We start from the raw sequence: 23,901 nt of genomic DNA, 5'->3' as shown, positions 1-23,901 counted from the left end.
ACTTAGCGTGTTTCCAATCAGTACATTTATTTTCATAATTCCAATTTCTGCAAATTTACAATCGAAGTGTTTCCATTAAGTAGGAAGCAAAATTAAAATCACATATAAATACGTTTTCCACGCCACTAAAAAAAATCATCAGCCAGCTACTTCCTGCTGTCTTCTTTGTCGTTTCTACCAGTAGTATTGTCCGGTTATTGATCACGAATTATGTGCTCTGAAAAAAGTGTTTCTATTGCAATTTTGTGAAATAAACAAATTTTGATACAGCCCAAAAAGAAAATAGCACCTGATCCTAGTGCCCAGACTTCATTATTTTTTTAAATTGATGTTTCAATTTTGCAAATTTATTTTTGTAATTTGAATTTATGCAGTGTTACGGCCGATGGAAACACAAGTATTGAAAAATAACGCAGCAAGCAGCAATATTCAGAAGGAAAACCTCTGCTGCCATTGGAATGTATAAATGTAGAGCATCTTTTCTCCGCTTCCTCTCTGCTTCTGTGTGTCTGACCTTCCAAACGAGCGCGCTGCATCACTACGAGAATTGGTGATTCTGGGCGGCGCAATGAGTGGAGGAGAGCGCATCAGAGCGCAGGGTATCTGAAAACAGCAGAGAGGCAGGCACATCCGCCGCCAGAGGGATCAAATCTGTACCATCTGACGCTCAAGGATTTATGGGTTTAGTCAAAATTGCTTTTCCCACTGTGGAGATTAAGCACAGTAGGATGTTTTCCTCTCAGCGCGGAGAATAGCCGGGTTGCTGCTGCCGTTTTCCTACGTCTTATCGGCTCCTCCGGTGCTGGAGAAGGGAATGTCTGAGGAGGGCAGAGTGCTGGAAACCCCGGTGGGAAGCGGATTCTGACTGACAGGAGCGGTCCGGGGAATGTGAGCCATGCAGGCGGAAACGGTTCTGATGCTTTTCTGTGTCTGGATGGCAGGAACAGCGGCGAAGATGGTTCAGCCAAGAGGTCACAAGCTGGAGCCCTACAAACAAACCAGGTAACGACTCACAGGTGACAATTAGAAAAAAAAAAAAAAAAAGAGTAATTTTCATCCAATAAACTCAGAAATTTTACAGAAAAACAAGAAAACTCTGTCACCTCAAAAAGTTGTAAATTTGCAAGAAAAAACTCTGAAGTTTTCATATTAATCATAGAAATATTTTAGAAAAAACAAAGACACATTTGAGTTCCAAAACTTAAGCATTTGTGGAAAAAAAATATCAGAAATTTTCTAGAAAAAATGTTACATTTTGAACTCGAAAAACCGAAAAATGTTCACTTTTCAAACATTTTCAAATGAGCTTAGAAATATTCTTGAACTAAAATAGCTCTGAGATTAATCTAATTTTTTTTCTCACAAAGTTTTGACTTTTGAAGTTCAGAAATTTTCAAGTTTTTTCAAGAAGACTCAAAACTTCTGAGTATTTTTTCATTGTATTTTAGTATTATTCTTGCAAATTTGTGACTTTTAGGCTCATAAATATTCTTGCTTTTTCTAGAAAATTTATTAAATCAATCTAAAAATTTCTGAGTTTTTGGCAGACATTCACTTCTTTTTTCTATCTACAATGCTAACAGCTATTGAAAGAAAGAAAATAGTTTAAGCAGAAATAATTTAGACTGTAGAGACTGTAAGTTTTATTCCCCATTTGTAGTTTATTTTGCATCCACTTTTTTTCCCCTTTTCCCTGCATCACCTGGACGCTCCCTCCCCTCAGAAAACAGACTTATTCAGACAGCAGGTCGGCCAGATGAGAGAGGGAGACCTAAATCCCAAAGTCTATTTATGTACGACGGGACGATGCTCTGTTCTCTTGGCCCACAACTGCTGCAGGGCAGATAATGACTGTTTTCCCACTGGCTGTAGTTGTAGCCAATGTCATTTCCAGGTGATTATTTAGGCTAATTGCAGCCTGGTTAATGTGTGCATTGGATTAAATGTTTTTACTGGGGTCTAAACTGGATCAGTCGATGAAACATCTGTTTCCAGTTTAATGACTGGAAGTAATGTCTCAGGACTGACCTCTGGCATTCGGATCATTTATGTTTAACAAGTATTTTAATTTTAAAAGTTAATGTCATCTGATCACCAAAATAATTTATAAATTTTAATATGATTAATAAACTGTCAAGGTTTATGTTCATTGCAGGTGTCATTATAATCATTTAGGGACAAAAATAAATAAATTGGGGTTTTTTTCTTACAAAATTCACAATTTTTTTCCATGAATTAACCCATTTCTCATTTTTGAAGCTCCATTAATGTTCATAATTCCTGTTTTTTAAAAATCAAAGAATAAATCTAGCCATTTTTTTACACTTATCATGCATTTTTATTAAGAAATATTATTTCGATCAGGAAGTCTTACTAAATATTAGGTGCAGGATGTGAGAGTGCTAGCGTCTGAATAAAATTTGAAAATAATTGTAAAGTAGGGCACAGCTAAAGCTCACCTAGTTTAGCTGCAACATGCTGCCTTTCTGTCTGCACTTCACATTAAAAATGAAAAATAAATGCGTTTAATGTTTAAATCCAGGCTTTTTTAACTACATCCCCAATTTTCAAAACAAGTCTGCCATTTGATCTAATGATCAAGCTTTTCTAATTGTCACCAGGCCTTTCAGAATGAAACTAACTTTTCTAAGTAGTTTAAATTCTTCTCTTCGTCTCCATTTACTCTGACAGCTAATTAAAACAGGCAGCGTCCCTGTAGGCGGAGTGCTGATGCTTAAAAATTTACACTGACTGAAGAAAACGCTCACAAAAACAAAAAAAAAATAACTCACTGGTGTCAGATTACGTATTCTAGTCCTGTAAGTATTCCCCTACTTATTTTTAATCTATTTCTTAAGAGAAGAGCCGAAGGCTAAGAACTGGAGCTAACTAGCTAACAAGTTCGTTTTGCTGCGCCAAGAGACGTTATTTGCGCATGGGTCCGTTCTTCTTCTTCTTTGTTATAATGGCGTTTGTATAACAAGTGAAGGGAACATTACCGCCACCAGCTGGTAACCCTAACCCCTGAAAGATTGGCATACGTCTGTGTGGTTTTTAAAATGTCATGCGATTTATCCAGACTTCCTTTGCGATCGACATATTGATCTCCTATCAACAATTATTCAATGTTTTTCTTGAACTTTGTCCCTTTTGACATTGGAACCACACCAGATAGGCAACATTTTTACCAGTTAAAAACTAAATTAAACAGGATTATATTAAAATTCAGATTAATCTGTATATACGCGACTGAATTGTTTGGTTTTAATTGCTTATTTTTGGCGGGAAAAGGTCCAGTTCCATAATTTTGTCTTGAATGGAATCAAAACAAACACGATTATTGTAGATTTTTTAAGAGACACATAGAAAGGTATAAGATTTTCATTATGAACTGTGGTGGGCACACTTCTGCTAACGAGCTAACAAGCTAGTAGGTAATTTTCATTTAGCGCTTTTGCTAACTTTGAAAATGCTTAGCACACTTAGATTCCTTTGATATATTTTAAAAATAAATTGTAACTTTCAGTTGAATAATCTGTTTTACAGTTTTTGTTACGAGTTTTTCAAGTAGTTAGCTGTTTATATTCATGCTCTTGTTTTGAAGTGGTTGAAATCTGTTTAATCAGCAATTCCGTTTCCTCTCCTCATTTTTCTGCAAATAATTTTACCCAAAGCAATAAACATAACACTGATAGTAGAAAACAAGATGTAAACATAAATACATATTTTTGGGTGTTATGTAAATTATGATGTCAAAAGTAAATTGATGTTCTAAGGTTGTAGTCTGTCACGGGCAGATAAAATATGAACTGAAGTTAGCATTTTAGCACTAGCAGAACTAATGCGTATGATTATGGCTTTAGGGTTAGCGCAGCTAGCTTTTTAGCTAGCAGCACAGACAGTTACATTATAATAGAATGTCTTCAGTCAGAGGCTCCTTAAGGTACACTGCAGTACAGACAGCAACAGGAGATCTCTCCTGCCCACAGGTAAACTCTGCACAACTCTATGAGGAAACATGGATGAACTACATTTACGTTCTCTTTATTATTATTAATAAAGTGCTTTTGAATTAAATTGTAGTTTCAAATTGGTATAAAATGGTGCCATATTAAACAAGAAAAAATAACAGAAAGAAAATGCCGTAATTTTGTCTTATACAGTGGCATAAAACTCTGGCACCCCTTGCTAAAGCTCTTCAGATGTAATTGCATCATTTTGTAATAAGCAAAAAGTGCATTTCTTTGAATTGCTTCGGGCATCGCTTTCAGTTTGGTTGCCACAGAAACTGTGCAATCATAAATACAACTTCTGCAAAGGCATAAGGTAAATAAGCACTTTGAACAAACAAAAACTCAACTTTAAATGTGGGGAAAAAAGAAGAGAAAGTTCTCAGTGGATGGTAAATACACAGCAGCGGTCTCAGTTTGTCATTTAAAAATATATCAGCACTAAGTGCAGCTGCAGCCTGTTGCCTGAAGTGAGAAGCTGTCTTTGAATTAAAATCTGCTAAAGATGATAAGATTTCCCCAAAGTGTGCCAGAACAGCGCTGAACGCCTCAAAACGCTATCAGCATCCACTTAATATATTCAACAAACCCTGTCAAATCATAATCCTCCCCTGCATTTAGATGCAGTGTTACTTTTTATGCTTCAGATGGTTTTGGTAGATCAGAAAAACAAGTTCATTATTAAGACTCTCCTCCATCTGAAGGAAATAAAAAGGTTTTAATTAACAAACAGCTACTGGGTGCAGAGATCTTGATAAAATGGTTAAAGTTAATGAACTGGTTGGTTTTCAGAAAGAAAGAAAAACTGCTCTGGTGAGATGATCATTAAAATACAAGCAAAACTTAGTTAAAATTATTATTAGTATGACAGGATATGCAGCTCCAAACTGGTGTGTAATCTTTAAATGCCAGTAGCTACGTTTTTTCACAGATGTGCGCAAAACTTTGTCCATATCTCGGTAAAAATTTGTATCATGTAAATTTTCCATAAAATAATAAAGGCAGTTTAAATCATCCATGAATGCTTCTGTTCATGCGATAAATCATTAAAAACTTTATCCTTTAACTACTTTCTATTGTCTTCTTCTTCATTTCCACCAGTAGTAACATCCTGTTGCTGATCACGTGTGATATATAAAAAATTGTTTCCATTGTAGTTTTGCAAAATACCATTTCGCTACAGCCAGCCTCCTCCTAACGCAAAAACCTTTAATTTAATGTTTTTATTAAGCAAATTCATTTTAAGAATTCCAATTTACACAATTTTGCAGTCAATGGAGACACAGATATTGTGTTATCAACTAAGAGCACCTGCCTTTCCATTGATCTTAAAATTACCCAAATTATTCTTAAATTTACTTAATTTTGAAAATGCATAAAATGTTTTTTGCTAGAATGAAGTGGTTTTATTTATTTCACAACACTAATGGAGACACTTATTTTGATCACACGGGTCACATGATCAACAACAGGATGTTACTTCTGGAAGAAACATCGAAAAAGAAGACAACAGGAAGTGGCTGGAGGATTTTTAACAACATATCGTGTAAACAAACTTATTCACATGTGATTTTAATTGTGTTTCTTACTTTAGTGAAACATTGTTTTATTTTATGTTAGCAAAACATTACAGTTTTGCACACATTTGTAAAGAAAATGCAGCTTTTGTTTCCATTAACCATAAAATTATGAAAATACATTAACTTAATCCAAATGTGTACATTTTGAGACATAATTACACTTTTTGGAGCTAATATGAGGTGTTGTTTATTGGCTGTATAAATTTTGATTTATTTGGCAAAACATTTTTTGGCATCACATGCGTCATGTGATCAACAACAGGAAGTGTTTGGAAGATCATGGCACTGCATGTTTTTTAACAACATATCAAATTAACAAACTTATTCTCTTGTGATTTTAATTGCATTTCTTATTTAATGTAAAAATCGCAATTGCAAAACTGCAATTTCACAAATTTTGCGTACATTTTTAATGGAAACGCAGCTAGTTTGCTGTTTCTTCCTATTAAAAGTCACCTCACATCAAACTTCTCCCTGCTGGCACATGCAGGCTCTGTTAATTCAATTTGAATAAAAACCTCAGACATTTATATTGGATTCAACTCTTCCCCTCCTCTGTTTCTCATCACCTGTCTCCTGTCTTGACTGCGAAATCCCCAAAGCGACCAGGAGCTGCTGGGTTTGAAAAGTCAGGAAAGACGAGATGCACAGAAAGAGAACAGCAGAGGAGAAAACGCCTCACAGTGGAGATGCTAAAAATCCACTTTCTGAAGGGAAAGAGCCAACGGCAAAATTTTTACCATTTCAAAATGAACAAATTTAGCATTTTGTGTTTTATTTAAAGAACATTAATTGAAACTCCTACAATTTTCTGTTTGTAAATAGTTTGAGTTATTTATCTAGAAAGATGCACAGACTGTTGTCAAAAATTACTCTGAAATGATTATAAAGATATTTCTGCTTTCAACAAAGCAGATATTAAATTATTTGTAATTGATTTATGTTTTATAATTCATTCAATATCTAACATTTAATAGGATTAATGCGTTTAAAAACAATATTTGCCTTCTAAGTGTTTTATTTACAGTTATCCCGCTGCTTTCAGTTGCTGCTGCTGTTATTTGTAGGCCTGCTGCTAGTAAACACGTCCAAAATGACCTCTGCACAAATTTGGCCCAGTAACCGTGCTGCGGCCTCAGCAGTGATGTATTCCCACAGCTGCAGTGGCGAACAACGCAGGGACAGGCGGCCTGCATGTGCCACAGGCCAGCAGAGAGGGGATTGCAGAGGCATTTCTGCCAAGAGGATTAAGAGCCAGCTGCTGGGTGGATGTGTAGCATCCACTGGCCCAACACCGACTGCGCTGCAGCTTTAACCCAGTGAAACCTTGTTCCTTCGCTCTCCATTATTCCCCCTTTTGTTTTTCAGTCTCTGTGTCTCAGCTCCGCTCCGTCTTTGATATTTCCTTAATGCACGTCTTCAGTCGACAGGGATTTAGCTTCGCCTGTCACAGCATAGCGCTACTCTATTAATCCAGTTTTGGGTTTTATTTTTTAATCTATTCTGTCCTTCTTTCTACTTGTGGCCCAAAATTTATACCTAAGGCACAAAGCAACTGGCGGCCATGTTGGAAAGTAACACCTTGGTGACTTGGTGCAAAATTTACCAACTGGCTGCATAATAACCAGAACTAGATAGTAACTAGTTACATTTACTTGAGTAATCTATTTGGGAAAAATATACTTTTAGGAGTATTTTTACTGTTGCAAAATTCACTTTTTGATCATTTGTATGAGTCTAATTGGGCTGCAGCTGCTTCTAAAAACACCCACTTGTTCTTTAGCAATAATTTCATAATTTTTGGTGTCTGGAAAGTGAGCTGTTTCAAAAGTGCCATTACCTAGCAGACACAGCAGAGCCCAGTCTGTTAACTAGCAACCCATGCTGAGTTCCAGTTTACTGCTGCACAATGGCTGCTGGAAAAGACAACTGTTTTTGTTGTTCACTTACCACCCAGAAATTTCTTTCTGTGTTGTTGTTGATTGTGCAGCAGGTTACCCTTCTGTTTTTCAAAGACGTACGGTTGCATAATTGTGCATTTGTTTGGAACCATTTTTGTGAGCGAGTGTAAACATTGAGGTGGAGATTTATATTCTCTGGCTAGCAAAATAAAACTTATTACGGCGGTAAATGCCGCATGACTTCTTGAAAAAGGACAACTTATAATTTTAGATAAATATCAACTATACTACAAAATAGTTATCTTTTTTTAAAAGAATCATTCATTAATTTCTATTTTTAGAATTTAAAATAAAGCTACAATAAAATTTAGCAAAAAACAGAATTGTTTCCAATCAGAAACATATTTTAACATCAGACAAATACAACTTGAGTAAATAAAAAAACCTTTTTACATTTTATGTTTTATATGTTACAGAAAAAAATCTGTCCAATCACAACAGCTCTTAATAACTTTGAATGAAGTTTAAAGAACCAGCTAATATTTTAAAATTTAGATGTAATAACAAACAGGTTTTATTATTTAAGTGTAACAAAACTGTAAAATCAAAAGAAATACATAAAATGATAGAAAAAACAATATTAATAAATCTGCCATAATGTTTTCTGTTTTAAATCACCAGGTCACGAAGAGACACCAGAATGGAGGGAGGAGGTGGTCAGAAGTCTGGAAGGTAAAATGCATTTTCTTTTTTTAAAATAATAATATAAAAGTTTATATTTCACAAACATTTTGCTTTTATTTTCCAAATAGTCCAATTTACAAACGAAGCCCAGACCTGACGAAAAACCCGATGACAAAATCTGAGCAGCTGCTGAGAATAGATGATCACGATTTCACCATGAGGCCGGCATTTGGAGGTTAGAAACTACTTTATAAATTAAAACTCTCCGAAACGCTACACTAAGATCCAATCAGTTTTTTTCCTGTTTGTGTTGTTTTTGTTTTAGCCTTTTAGTCCTGCAGGCTCTAATCTCCCTGAAACTTTAAGAACGCTATTATCAGCAGCAGCTCTGCTTCATGTTTTCATTTTGTTTTCACTGGAAGGATTGTTGAATATTATGCAAAGAGAAATGCAGACTGGAGGACAGTAATTATATACTGTATTTGTTATCTTTTACACTGTAAAACATAAAATATTAGTATCTTAGTACACTTGAACAGGGTCGGTCCAAGCCTTTTTGGGGCCTCTGGGTCTTGTCTTGTTATTTGGGGGGTCCCCAAAAATGATGCTTCATTGTTACTATACTGCTCTATGTGTAGCATCGCTGCTATCGTGTAGCTTACATCATACCAGTTATGGCTGTTGATTTTTAACTTACAGGAGCAGCAAACTAAAAAAAATATTTGGACCTTGAAATACAGAGTGGTACACTGCAAAAACACAAAATGTCAGCAAGTAATTCTTGTCCAATTTTCAAAGCAAATGTCTTAGTAAACTTGAAATAAGACAAAACTGACTTTTAGGCAATTTTTCAACAAGATGCAGGAGCTTGTTTAAAGCCAATAATTTCTCAATAATGATGAAAATGTTCTGCTTCTGCTTTTTGGTAGATTATCAGTAGATTATTTTAGTTATAGCAAGGGAAAAATGTTTTGCTATAAGTGGAATAATCTGCAACAGACTAGGACTTTTTCATCAATATTAAGGAGTTATTAACTTAAAACAAACTCCTGTATCTTGCTGAAAATGTACTCATAAGTTAGCTTTGCCTTATTTCAAGTGGACAATAGAAACTAGACCAAAAATACTGTGTAAGGTTGTGTGTTTTTGCAGTGTTGATTCTCCTATAATGCAAAAACAAAAGCTTATTTTAGCAGCAACAAATCAGCTTTTAATTTGCGACATGTGCTGCTATTTTTTTTTAATCACAACAATCCACAAACACAAAGTGATGCTTTGCAGGATTGTCTTTGTGATGTCCAATGTGAAGCATTGAAGAGGAAAAGAGAGTTGTGTTGCATCAGCTTTCATCTGTTATGACCTGATTGTTGTTTTGTGCTTGTGGGAATTTGATGATGCAGAGTACAGGGGCTGAAATAGGTCAAAGATAAATCAGAGCCTGACTGTCACAGCTGGAGCACGAACATTTGCTGTGTTGCTAGTGCCTGAGCCATTGTCTTTTCTTTTAAACACTGTCTCTATTTAAAAAATGTAAACACATCCAGGAAATATGAGCTACTTCCTCAAAAATACAGTTTTAGAGTTTTTCAATGAAAGTTTTGGCATCTGAAGCATGAATGTTACTAGAATCAACACAGAAATGAAATGTTTTTTGAAGATTGTAGCCAAAAATATAGTTATTTCCTTTCTGTAAGAATTAAAGCTGATTGAAGGTGTAAAAATGATCAAGATTTGGCTTAGTGAAAAGACAATTTTTGTTTACACTGGTCTAATTCAAAATTTTATGTTCTATTATAATTAAAAGAAAACACGGCAGTCCATGTAATACTAAAAAACATACGTAATAGCATTAAATAACACAAACTAAATGCTATTACATATGAAAAAGTAATTTCTATATTGTTTTTATAGTTGTTATGCAAATAATAGATTAATCTTTTCTTATTTCTTATAAGATATAAAACTTGTTAACTTCCTGACTGTAATTTAAATTTAAACTGCAAGTGATACTTACAAATAGTTAAAGTAATATGGCACACTTAAAAACCAATCTGAATTTCAAAATCTAAATATTTCTTTTTTAAGTTTGTTTTTCCTGTAAGGTTAGTATCATCAGCGGTGGTTACAGTGGTATGATGTAAGTTAATTACAAATTATGCTAATGATAGCAGGCATGTCACACATAGAGTAGCGTAGGAATAGTGAAGCATCTGGTGTTGGCATGTTAGTATTGGGGGCTCCATTAAAAATCTGCTTTGGGTCCCAAAAAGGTTTTTCGCAGGCCCTGGCGTTACCATAGTGACAGTACATTGGACAGAGTAATGGTTTGTTTTATGAAAGAAAAATTATGCAACATTAGTTTGGAAGGTCAGAAAAAACATTTATTTTTTAGAAAGTTGTTTTAATGACTAAAATAAGACTTTATTTTGACTAGACCTTAAAATCAGCTGGCCAGCTGAGAGGAGAGTTTTTGTGGGTGAAAGGTCACAATGATTGCGTGTTTAGTGACATTGTTTCTTATCTTCTAGAAAAGCAGAAAATAATATTTCAACACAATGACTTTTGAAATGAATTATTTTTCAGGTCCTCCAATACCTGTTGGTGTTGATGTTCAGGTGGAAAGTATTGACACCATCTCTGAGGTGGATATGGTGAGCATGGCAGAGCTGTTTGGGTTCATAAAAATCATTTCAAATTAAAAAAGAAGTCATGAATTACAGGTTACACTTATTGGACATAAAGAACTCCATTTAATGGTAAGAAAATAAATAAATTACATTTAAGGGATCGAGTGATAGTTCCCACAAGTCTGAAGTGGAAGTGATCCGCACCACTGAACCGCCATCTTGGTAGGAATGAAATAACAGCTGTAATGTACTTACATTGTTTATAAATTAGCAACTCCTTAGCAACTGTCATAACAGTCAGTTACGAATACCTGCCAAGATCGCTGTCAATTACGAAGTTCCTGTAGGGGTGACATCACAGGAGAACTGTGTCTTCTGATGATATCACTAAAATAAATGTGTTTCTGTGTCTGATGCTCGTTTGTTTGGGAAGTGTTGCACATTTGGCTAGCCGTTAGGGTTAGCGTTGATGTTGCTATGAGCTACTGATCAGATGTAACTGGCAGACATTTTCTAAAATTATTTATTACAATTTTTTTTGAAATAGTTGCACCATTTTAGTATCAAAGTTTGAGTTTACAGATTTTAAATTTTTATTAGAAACATCAATAATGAGATTATTTATATTTTGGGGGAAAAACATGCAAACCGCTAAAACATAAAATGTAAACATTGCCCAAAAGCTTGTTTTACATTTTATCACACAAGCTAACCTAATGTTATTAAGAGTTTTAAAGCATATTTACAACAGGTTGTTCCTCAAAATGAAATGTGTATCATATTTTTTTTCAATTAACATCCATAATCTTTTTGGAAGATTAAATCTATCAATTTAAATAAAAAGTTATGTTTCTGTTGTCCATCTGTATATAATCTCATCAGAATTTCACTTATGAGACAAATTTGGATGTTTGTCCTGCCAAGTGCATTAGAACTTTGTTTCATATTGTTTAATATTTTTGTTCCCACAGGACTTCACCATGACTTTGTATCTGCGCCACTACTGGAAAGATGAGCGGCTGTCGTTTCCCAGCACCAACAACCAGAGCATGACTTTCGACAGTCGTCTGGTGAAGAAGATTTGGGTTCCTGACATGTTTTTTGTTCACTCTAAGCGCTCTTTCATCCACGACACCACCACTGATAATGTCATGTTGAGAGTTTACCCTGACGGTAACGTGCTCTACAGTCTCAGGTAAGAACAAAATTAGTTTTACTTTTCTTCTATCTAATTCACAAAGTAAAGAGCAGTAATGATGCAGGTGTGTAACCACATCTAATGCAACAGTTTGTACATGTCTTCAGTGTAGCTGTTTTTCTTCCTTATTGGCGCCCTGATAAATATTTGTAAAAACCTAATTTGTCTTTTATGAGGGTAAAATAATTTGAGAACAATACTTGAAAAAAATCCAACCTTCAGTCTGAGAACGTTTAACTAGTGATGTTAAAAATATGGCTTTATTTTTGATATCATCAGACACAGGCAATGAAAATAATGACAATACACTCATAATATTACAAGAATAAAATCATATGAGAATAAAGTCAAAATAATGAAGATTAAAGTCATAGTATTATGAGAATAGTCATATTATAACTTTATTCTTGTAATATATTCTCAAAAATGATCATATTGTAGTTTTTTCTTGCATTATTTCCACTTTATTCTTGTACAACTTAATTCTTGTAATAATCTGATTTTATTCTTGACAAATGACATGATTCACATTTAACTATTTTCTTGTAATATTATGACTTTGTCGTCATAATTTTATTTTTTTAATTTCTTATTAGTGTTCTATAAAACTACGTCATACCTAGCAATTTCACATAACATGTTGTAGTAAGGTAATTTTATATATTCCAGTGGTGGGCACAGATAACTAATAATAAACATTAGCTCTGCAATGCATTCTGGGTACAGAATAAATGTCAACATCACTGGTGGAAAACATGTACCGACAAAAATGCTCTCAAAACAGTTCAGAATATTTGTTTTTGTTTAGTTATCAATCCTGGTTGTTTACCTCATCTGTTCGTTTGCCACTTGCTGGCAGAGGAAACAGAACTTCAGCATTAACAAACTTCAAAATAAGAGCATGGATTTAAATATCTAACTACTTCAGGAATTCTTAGAACCAGCAGATGTTGAACTTTATTCAACTGAACCTTTACAACAAAGTTAGCAAAATGTTAAATAGATACAAAAAAAAAAAACTATTGGCTAATCAGAGAACTAAGCACTCTGATTAGCTCTGATTAGCCAATCAGAGTCCCTATCTAATCTCAATCCATGAGTTCCTGTTTTCTTAGGGTGTAACTGTAACCTGGTAAACGCCACAGAAGGTTAGACAATGGTAAGTCTGTTAGTCTTCATAGCAACCATTAAAATTCAAAGTGGATTTTTACAGTGAAAAATACTTTAGTGTGTCCGGCTGCTGTTACAAAACTGAATGTGTGAAGTTTATTTAGCTGTACTTGGATTTCAGTTGGAGCCATGATCTTTGGTCAGACTGGGCAACACAGTTTTCCTGTTAGTTCTGCTGTGAAGCTGGCAACATGTTGGCGTCGCGTCGTTTTACCCTCATTCTGACTCTTTCTTTTTAAGAAACATGAATTTCTCCGGTTCTGGCACAAACACGACTTTTTTGATCAACTATTCCCTCTGATCTTGGATGCTATGCAGCTGGAAGGATTTTTGCAGTTTCTTTTTTTTGTTACTTTTCGGCATGATGCGTAACCATAGCAACAAGGTGTTTTTTTTAAAACTACGAACAACTGTCAACATCAGCAAAGTCCAAGTAATGCTGCTAGTACAGCCCTTTTTGCACTGCAGGGTCCTGCCGGGTCGACCCGAGTCCAGCGGTGCAGCGAAAAATGGGCTTATAAGTTAGAACAACATTTTATTTCCCTTTTGAGATGAATAAAGTATTATTGAATCGATTTAAATTAAATTGAATTACCATGCAACTGACCTTGGGATCCTCTTAGGAAATTAAAATACCACAACAATAAAGCACATTTATGGTAGAATTGGGTGAAGTAATAAAAATAGTACTTTCAAATAGATAAAAACAATTTCTAGACTAATGATTCTTGTTTACTCAACCAAGAATTAGGGTCAAATCAGAGATTGAGTATTGAAAAAATCCACATGCACAAACCATTAATAACAGACAAATCAAAAAATGTGATACAGGTAAAAAATAAAACTTTTTTTTATATTGGATTTTTTCAAATTAAAATATTCCATTTTAAATGGGTTATGCTGCTCAAAAAAATAACCCAGAAGACACACAGATGCATTTAAAAGCTTTTGAACCATTGTTGGAAGTGTGAACAGTGCTTTGAATAGGACATTCCTCTGCCAGCACTGCAGGTAAAATGGAGGCTGAGAGTCTTTTGTTCAGCTGCAGGTCTTGATTGAATATAAAGGATATCGCACAGTTTCACAGTGGAGATAAATCAAGGAGGCTTTTCTAAGTCAGTGAATCATAATGATGAAATCACTCAGCCCTTTCAACACCTGAAGATAATTAATACTGATTACATTTTAAAAGGTAATAGGACATTTTTAACACAGCAATTCAAGACACTAATTAGTTTCCCTGATATAAAACAGAGCAGCTCCAGGTTTAGTGATTCTCATCTGATATTCAGATGAAGGTTTATTGTCTTGGTTTAAGGAGGATCTGCTTTGTCTTTTCTGCAGGGTCACAGTCACTGCCATGTGCAACATGGACCTGAGCCGCTTCCCCCTGGACACCCAGACCTGCTCACTGGAGATTGAGAGCTGTGAGTGAAATGATTTCCAGGGGCAAAGGTCAACATTTCAGACCCGGATCTTTTGTTTTACAGCTGGGGTTTAAGATAAGCCATGATTTGAAATAAGCCAATTTAATTTTTTAATATTGATCTTTAAAAGTACTAGTTCCACTACGATATTGTTTCAGATATAGCTACACATTTCTCCCTTGTTATAAGTGAAATAATCTGCCAAAGGAACTAGCTTTTTCATCAGTATTCAGGAATTATTAACTTAAAACTAATAAATCGCACTGAAAAGTTATTTATAAGTTAGTTTTGTCTTATTTTCAGTAAATAAAGAGACTTCCCCTAAAAATTGGGCAATACTTGCAAACAGCTTATTTTCACAGTTAATCTGATGAAATGTTGTGGAAGTGAGACTGGGTTGCTAGGTGAAGAGATTGGGTTGCTAGGTGACGGGCGGCGTTCCGCTGGGGTTGCTAGGTGACGGGCGGCGTTCCGCTGGGGTTGCCCGGCAACGGGCCGGGCCTTGCCGGGCTCGCTCATGGCACAGAACCTGCTGATTTGTCAAGTTACATTCCATATAGTTTTGAAACGGCTCATATTCCAGATACCAAAAAAATCACTTATTACCAAAAAACATGTATTTTTTTAAATCTGTTTTTCGAAGCAGTACGACTGAAATGGAAGTACAAGCAGGTGAATTTTGCACATTACGTTTTCTTTATTGAAAAAAGTAATGCAAGCAGAAATAAAGCACCTGGAAAAGCACAGGATAAAAACTCCAATCTGAAATAAAGTCAACTAAACTGATTTTGCAGTAAAATCCCCCCCATCAGAAACATTAAAGACGTCCGCCCGACTCGAGTATTTCTGTCATTTTCCACAGATCATGTTGCCTGACAGTAATTTTTAATATCATCACTCTTCAGGAGCTTTCTTCTTGCCCCCTGCTGAGACTGACATGTCCGCTCTGCATACCAGATATTCCCTGAAACCTCAGATCTGCTGCACCATTAAAGTTTTAGGACTTTCTGCTGCTTTACTTTTAAGTTCGTCTCATGTAAAACTTCATGGTGAATACAGAGCAGCATGTAGATAACATGGCAGGTAAAGACCCAATGTGGGTAAATCACATTTTCATCCAGATTCAGATTAGCTTTTTCATTTTATTTTTTAGAAAATTTACATTTCAAAAAAGGAAACAAAATAAAACACTATTTTACAAACAAGTAACAAAAAAAGCACATGATTTCAGATTATCATCTCATTTATTCCATAGTTTTACACCAATAACTAAAACGCATCTAGATTTTACTTTGAGGTTTTCAACAAACCTTATTGAGACATTAAACTATATTTACTGTCTCTTAACGTAAATGTTTTCTTAATTTCTGAAGATCTCCTACTATTTTTATGTATATAATGAAGGGTTGGACAATATTGTCGCAAAACATATCATGACTGATATACATATCAGTTATTGATTTTTTTTTGTTTTAAATATCTGAAATACTGTTAAACAGTTAGTTGGCATAACCGTTTCCATTTTTTTATTTTTAAGCAGTAATGAGGCACAGCGGCAAAATCATAAAACTGCTGCTGTGCAAGTTGTTGCTAGGTAACCAAAGAGTTAGGGTGTCAATTCAAATTCAAAAATACTTTATTGATCCAAAAGGAAAATTAATAAACATTAAACGCCACCAACCAAGCTTAGCTAGCCCTGGATCCAAGTTCAGTTTATTATTCAAATGGGTTAAAATTGTTTTGTAATGTAAAATGTTTTACATTTTCTACATGTTTCCCAAACAGATGCGTACACAGATGACGACCTGATGCTGTACTGGAAGAAAGGAAACGAATCTCTGAACACGGACGACAGAATATCTCTGTCCCAGTTCCTGATCCAAAAGTTTCACACCACCACAAAGCTGGCGTTTTACAGCAGCACAGGTAGCTGCAACACGGCTGAATTAAAACTTCATTTCTCATGTCAGTTTGAACAAAAAGGATCAGCCATTTCATACAGGAACCTGCCGTTTGCAGAGCAAACAGGACACAGCAAAAAACACAATAAACTATTATCAAGAAGTTTTAGTTGAGTTTCTACTACAAATATCTTAGTACACTTGAAATACAATCAAATTAACATAAAAATAACTTTTCACTTGTTTAGGAAATATGTCTTGTTTCACTCATAACAAGACATATTTCCTACATTATCAGCAAAATGAAGTAAGAACCTTTTCATCAATATTAAGGAATCATTGACTTAAAACAAGCTCCTATAGCTTGTTGAGAGATAGTTCAGTTTTTAAGTGCAGCAAGATATCTGCACTAGAAAATAGTTGGTAAGACTTTGTGTTTTTGCAGTGAAGAATCCGTAATCCTTGCAGCGAACTGAAGCAGACAGGCTGCTGTGAACCTGCTGTGCTCTGCAGGAAACCCACAGAAAGCTTTACACTGTTCACACAACCACATGTCACTTTCCAGCGTCTCAGTGCATGAAAAGGATTTTGTGTGCTATCTTTCTCTGCCAAAGTTGCAGGGACAATTCCTACAGTGTTGACACGGCTCATCAGCTGCCTGACAATGTGGGAATAACTGGCGCTGTCTCTCTTTCTGTGCTGCAGGCTGGTACAACCGTTTGTACATCCACTTCACCCTGCGGCGCCACATCTTCTTTTTCCTGCTGCAGACGTACTTCCCCGCCACGCTGATGGTCATGCTGTCCTGGGTTTCCTTCTGGATCGATCGCAGGGCCGTGCCTGCCAGGGTGCCACTCGGTAGATATATTTTACTAAGAAATAGCCTCTATCAAAGCTTTCTCGATAATTTGGGTACATAATTTGAGTGTCTTAATGCAAACTTTGCAAAAATGACATACACTAGATTAATTAAATGTATATCTCTTGATGTTCGTACATTTTCTATGATGCATAATTGGCATTTTTATACTTCCATTTGGGTTTCTACCAGTTCAAAGTGGTTAAAAAAAAACATCCAGCCGGGTTTTGGCAATAAGTTAGTGTTTTCTGGTGTCTGGAAAATGAGCTGTTTCAAAACATCCCGATAGATGAGCCTGTCGCATTACGCAATAAATCAGTTAATTCAATTTATATGACCTATCATATTTTATTTTATTTTATCTTTCTACCAAAAATTGGAGAACCAAAGGCTGTATAGTCTGGTTTAGTCACGCTGCACTATTACCTAGCAACCTCTGTTGAGCTCTGCCCATTACCTAGCAACCCAATCAAGGTTCCAACACGTTTGGTCAGCTGGTCTTACTGTATGCATTGTACAATGGCTGCTGGAAAAGACAAATGTTTTGTTGTTGACTTACCATCCAGAAACTACTTGCTGTCTTCTTGTTTGTGCAGGAGGCTCCACTTCTGCTTTTGAGAGATGTTCAAATGTTTAATTGCATATCTGTTTGCAGCCATTTTCACGTTCGAGTGTAAACGTTGAGCAACATATTTGGTCAGAAGAGGTCACAAGAGGCCCTAAAACAGTTCATTGTAGGCAGAAATGAGCAGAGTGGGGGTGCAACACAACACACAAAAATGTCTAACTCAAAGAATCTGAGCTATCAAAAACAGTCTTAGACCTCAAGTAATTTGCCATCAATTGAAAATATATTTTACTTTAAATTTTAACTTTTAGGATAATATCAGAAACAGCCCTACTATTCAAAATCTAAATGCTCTCGTTTGCTCCGGTTGCAAACAGGATGTACTAAACAGATGCTTAGAAAAAAACAATGTGTTTGGGTGCCGAAACTTTCTCCAGCTGAACAGAAACAGAAATGATTGTCTTTGGACCTAAAGAGGAACAATCTAGTCAATGCACAAAGCTTCAGTTAGCACAGCTGGAAACAAGGGATCAAGACTCTGACCTGAGCCTTCAGAGTTACAAAATCAGCCTTGCGTCGCCTGAAAAACATTTCCAGGACTAAAGGACTAATAGCAAAGCAAGAGCTAGAGAAACTCGTCCATGCGTTTATCTTTCGTCGTAGTGATTACTGCAACAGTGTTTTCACGGGTCTGTGCAAGAAAATAAAAACCCACCTGTTGGTCAATGAACCCCAATAAATGGGACATTGACAGACATATTTGTTCATGGACTTCCATGAAGTTCCATGAAATTTATAACTGGAAGGCAGTTATGATGGAGTTGGTATGACAACAATGAACAAGCCACAAGCTCGCTCTCGCCTCGTTCTTAATCCCAATTTATAAATAGAAGTACATTAGAGCTAATACTCGATTACAGTTTAAGTACTCAACCCTCCTGAGTAAAACAAAGATCAATTTCAGTGATATTTACTGTAATAGTAGCTGTACTATTACAGGTACATTAGCAGGTAGCTAACGTAGCTTCTACAAGCTAGTTATGACGGAGATGTAGCCTATGTGTTTGTTGCTACATATATTTACCAGTCAACAGAACCTTGTTATTCAGTTTGCACAATCTTTACAAATCTGTTTAAGCATTTTATTTTATGTGTTCATAGATTGCACTTCCTGTAATCTATGAACGCATAGATTACCGACTTAGATTACGAGGTAGGCGTCACATTAGGAGGTTGGAGACCTGACATGTTTTCATTATCCGATTCATACGGGTCGATCCCAACAGCAGCCATTATGTTAATGTGTCTTTCTCTTGCACATTGGTCAAGAGAGTCAACATATTTTCTTTTTGTTCACTGTATAATGTTTTTATGTTTAATTTAAAGACTTTGAACTGAAATGTGCCATATAAATAAACCTGGTTTAACATCACGGAGCGGAGCGTCGGTTTTTAATTCCCCGTGTGTTTACCAAAGTGTTTGTCATCATCCTCTCTTCAGGTATCACTACAGTGCTGACCATGTCCACCATCATCACCGGGGTCAACGCCTCCATGCCTCGCGTGTCCTACATCAAGGCTGTAGACATTTACCTGTGGGTCAGCTTCGTCTTCGTCTTCCTCTCGGTGATCGAGTACGCGGCGGTGAACTACCTCTCAACTGTGCAGGAGAGGAAAGAGAGGAAGCTGAGGGAGAGAGTAAGTTATTTCTGTTTGCTTGTTTGTTGGGTTTTTCTCTATGTTTCCTGCCTGCTGTGAAATATAAATATGATTTTGATCTGATGGCAAAATTTTTCAAACCAGAGAGTTTTTAAATATTTCATATTGGTTTTGTAAGTGAATATAAAAAACACAAAAAACAAAGTTTGAAATCGGAGCTGGTTTTAACATTACACTGAAAGTCACAGCATTCCAGTTAAAGTAGTTGGAGATATTAACATAGTTTTTCATAAGCAAACATCACTTTAACTTATTTCAGTAATGACATTAGATTCACTCTTATATGCTATTATTAATGGGTCGGCCATATTGAAACGCAAAGACTGCCTTACAAATTATAACTGGATCAACTTTCCCAGTAGGAAGCCTGACTTCAGTGGGCTTTCCAGTTGTTTTTTTTCTCTGACTGGGACACTGGAAATTATGAGTTCTGACTAGAAATTGAATGCACCAGGTAACTACTGAAGAAGCTGTCCTGTTGACTTGTCCACATTTTTTGTTCTCAGTAGCAGAAAGAAGATAAAAGTTCAAAAGATGAAATAAAATGTTCCACATTCTCGTTAGCTTTCCTGGAGTTTTTTTTAACTCGGTACATTCGGATAAGATCTGGGATAATTTCCAAATGTATAAAGGAATATGCTAAAAAAATAGGTTTTTATATACTTGAAATATTTGCCTACAATTTATGAGATTTGTCAACATCAATCTTTGCAGTTGCAGTCAGTAAGTTGGTGACATTTCAATATTTCATTAATTCTCCTGAGGAACACAGAACATTCTTTAAACCTAAACTAGATACTAAAAAGCATATTTTGGTCAACATTGGCTTAGAAAATATTGAAGTTTTGTTACTGTGGTGAAAGAAAACCTGTTTAAACACAGAAAAGTCAGACATTTAAACCGAGTTCGTTGATGCATCAGTGAAGGCTGACCTGATTTATGGGGAAAATATTTCCAAACTGGCAGAAATAAGCGTTAATGATTCATGTCCTTTGCCAATAAACAGATAAATATTTTCTGAATCGTCTCTCTTTAAGCTCCTCAGAGGGCCACGGTAAATTATTTCTGGGAATGCGGAGCTGCTATTCTTCATGTGCCAAATGTTGTGGCATATGGAGCCAAACTGCCCACATACCTCGAGGAACATTTCCAGCGAAAACATCTTCAATAAATCTCCCACAGCAAACTCATTCCAATGCCCTTAGTGTGATACAGAAATAAGCACACTTTAGAGACAAGACAGTTTATTACCTTTGACAATAAAATTCACATTTTGCAAGTTTTTGTTCTTCTATTTGGGTTTGTAGTGCTTCTTAAAAAAATCCCAAACGCTTAAAAAAAATTCAGCTGTATTTTTTTATTTTTATGCAATAAGTTAATTATTTTTGGTATCTGGAAAATTAAACTACGGAATGTAGAGCCACTAATCAGCAGGAACTGCCCCTCACCGAATGCCCTCCGTGAAGGTGAGCCCATTACCTGGAGAGTTCTGTTACCTAGCAACCCCAGGAGAGTTATTTCTGTTACCTAGCAACCCCAGGAGAGTTATTTCTGTTACCTAGCAACCCGAGTTGAGTTCCAGCAGGTTTAGTCAGCTGGTTTTACTGCTGGAGAAGAAATGTGTTTTGTTTTTGGCTTGAAATCCAGAAACCACTTGCTGCATTCTTGTTGGTTGTCTAAGAGGATCCCCTTCTGCTTTGTAAAGATGTATGGTTGTATAATTGTGCATTTTTGCAGACATTTTTATGTGCCAGTGAAAACATTGTGGGGCCTGGTCTGCAGCAGCTTATTTGGATTTAAAGTGACAAGATGCCCTACATCAACTCATTCTGAAAGGAGGTCAAATGCAACAGACTATTAGGATTATACTAATTTTTATAATTAATAATAAAAAAATAAAATAAAACTAAGAGTAGTCATATGACAGTAAAGTTAAAATAATATGAGAATAAAGTTAAAATACTACAAGAATAAAGTTGTGATTTTATGGGAATAAAGTATGAATAATTATGACTATTCTTATTCTCGTAATTTTCTTATTTTTATTTTCATAGCATAGCCCTCATACCGTCATACTCTAACCAGACTAAAATCTCATTATCTAAGAATAATTTTGAACAAAGCAATTAATGAAATGACTAAAGAGGCCTTAAAGTAAATGTGATTTATGCACCTTTTACCTTTAATGTTTGTTTATGTCGTTTAGCTGCCATGCACATGTGGCATCGGAAACCCCGACGACATGATGATCGACCCACAGATCACTGGCTACGGCTCCATGGACGTCAACACCACGGGGAATTATGGGATACCTGAGAACGGCGGGCGCCAGGAGCGAATCCTGGCCCAAGTGGCGCTGAACGACCCTCAGATCACGGGTCAGGTGAAGGCGTCCCGAAGCTACGTCAACATCTGGATTGACACCCACGCCATAGACAAATACTCTCGGGTCGTCTTCCCCGGCGCGTACATCCTCTTCAACATCATTTACTGGTCCATATACTCGTAAACTGTGACGCTTTAAATAGAACGCGATTGGATAGCCGTCGGGCTAGTTAGCCGGCTAGATAGCCAGCAGGCTAGTTAGCTGGCCGGATGGCTAGCGAGCTGGCGGGCTGTTTAGCCGACTGGCTAGCGCAGAAGCTAAACCGAAGCCCTGTCGGAGGATAAACTGGGGAGCAACAACAGATGGAAAACTTTTGCCTTCTTGCCCCAGCCACTTAAAACTGATGAGAACACCGTTTTATCACTCCGTCAAATCCGTGTGCTTTTGCGTATCTGGTGTCGATGACGACGTTGGACTTTGTAAAAAAAAAAAGAAAAAAGAAGTGACAAAACCGCCATTTAAAAAAAATGTCCGCTCTGTAGGAAAAACTGGGCCTGACAATCAACACAGACGTGGAAAGCCTCAGAAGAGCAAAGTGACGCTGTTTTCAGGTTTGTTGGCAAAATCGACTCATTTAAGGTGGAAAAACTTTAAATGAGCTTCTGTTTCCAAGGTTTAAGGGAATTTACCTGCTAATACCTCTAATTTAAACTTTCGTTTTTACTTAATTCACATTCATGTGAAGTTTGTCATGATGCTACATGTTGAAGTATTTCTACTGGCGATATGGAGATTTTCAGATCCAACAAAATATTCTTGGGCCATTGTAGATGAGGTACATTTTGGTCAAAAAACTCAGAAATCTTTTAATTATTCTCAGAAGTTTTCTACAAAAGATGGCATTTATGAGATTTAAAAGAACTTGTTAGAAATATTTGACATTTAGAAAGTTTGCAAGTTTGAAAAGTTAAAAAATTAAAACTTTTGAAATGTAGAAATTTCTAAGTTTTGTTGAAATTTTTTGTAGGAAAACAACTTTTTTCTTTTTTTAAATGAGTTTTTTTTCTCAAAACATTGTGAGATTAGTCTAAAAATTTCTGAGTATTTCCAAACAGATTTTGTTACAAGTTCAAGTTTTGTATTCAGTTCTCATGTTAGATTTCCAGATTTTCTGCATCATGACTCAGTTTATGTTGCATAAATTTTTGATCAGTGGAACTGTTTTATTGCCAATCTGTTTAGGTATAATGAAGGGTTGTAAAATATTTGCATAATATAAGAGGTCAATCCCAAACACTTGTTTTAGTATTTTTTTAAACATCTATTTCCTGTTCATTTTTTTATACTGAAGCTGATCTCCTATGTTGTTGTTGTGAGGCTTTGAGGTTCACTGTGACCTGTTAGTTGATAGTTTTATCTTTTATCATAAAGTTTGATGAAATTAAATAGATATCTACAGATGAAGATTAGAGCCACTGAAAAAAAAAATCAGATTTTTTTTCTCAGAATTTACATTTTAAAATATTAAAATCAGAGTGCTGAAGGAAAAAATCTTATAAGAAAATAGAGAATTCTGAGGAAACAGAATTCTTAGAAAAAAATCTAAATTTTGAGAAAATTCAAAAATCTTAAAAGTCAGAAATAAATTCAGAATCCTTTCATTTTTTCAGTCACCCTAATCATCTTCTGTAGATATTTAATTTGTAAAATGACCAAACGTACTCCGATTGAGATAAAGTAAAGATTGAAGATAACTGTTTTATTTTCTTAAAAATGTGAAAATTGTTTGTGCTGAATTTATCACAGCTGATGTAAATTCCCTCTTGCATGCAATATAAGAATGATGAAGAGCTTTGACATGCATGGCTGTGATTATTTTTAACCTTAATAAAAGAAAGAAATTAGACAAAAATAAGAGTGAAAACTGAAGCA

At 35.6% G+C, this 23,901-nt stretch overlaps 1 protein-coding gene across 1 annotated transcript; it reads left to right on the top strand.

The window, feature by feature from the left end:
* The first annotated feature begins 610 nt into the window (after positions 1-610).
* LOC129374819 (gamma-aminobutyric acid receptor subunit rho-1) lies at positions 611-23,821 on the top strand. Its single transcript, XM_055053462.1, has 10 exons — positions 611-1,002; positions 8,173-8,223; positions 8,304-8,410; positions 10,759-10,826; positions 11,774-11,997; positions 14,515-14,597; positions 16,383-16,523; positions 17,204-17,356; positions 19,426-19,622; positions 21,850-23,821. The coding sequence occupies exons 1-10, from the start codon at positions 896-898 to the stop codon at positions 22,150-22,152; spliced, it is 1,434 nt and encodes a 477-aa protein (XP_054909437.1). The 5' UTR covers positions 611-895; the 3' UTR covers positions 22,153-23,821.
* Positions 23,822-23,901: the final 80 nt, after the last annotated feature.

The sequence above is a fragment of the Poeciliopsis prolifica genome, unplaced genomic scaffold, assembly GCF_027474105.1.
Source record: "Poeciliopsis prolifica strain line A6 unplaced genomic scaffold, Auburn_PproV2 SCAFFOLD037, whole genome shotgun sequence".
Classification (NCBI taxonomy): Eukaryota; Metazoa; Chordata; class Actinopteri; order Cyprinodontiformes; family Poeciliidae; genus Poeciliopsis; species Poeciliopsis prolifica.
Note: the sequence above shows the minus strand (reverse complement) of the source record. Positions and strands in the feature narration are given on the sequence as shown.

Excerpts from the sequence above, each read along its gene's own strand:
- LOC129374819 (XM_055053462.1), top strand. The coding sequence starts at position 896 with ATGCAGGCGGAAACGGTTCTGATGCTTTTCTGTGTCTGGATGGCAGGA. Across the intron at positions 14,598-16,382 it reads CTCACTGGAGATTGAGAGCT|ATGCGTACACAGATGACGAC; the intron begins GTGAGTGAAATG and ends TTTCCCAAACAG. Across the intron at positions 19,623-21,849 it reads AGAGGAAGCTGAGGGAGAGA|CTGCCATGCACATGTGGCAT; the intron begins GTAAGTTATTTC and ends TATGTCGTTTAG.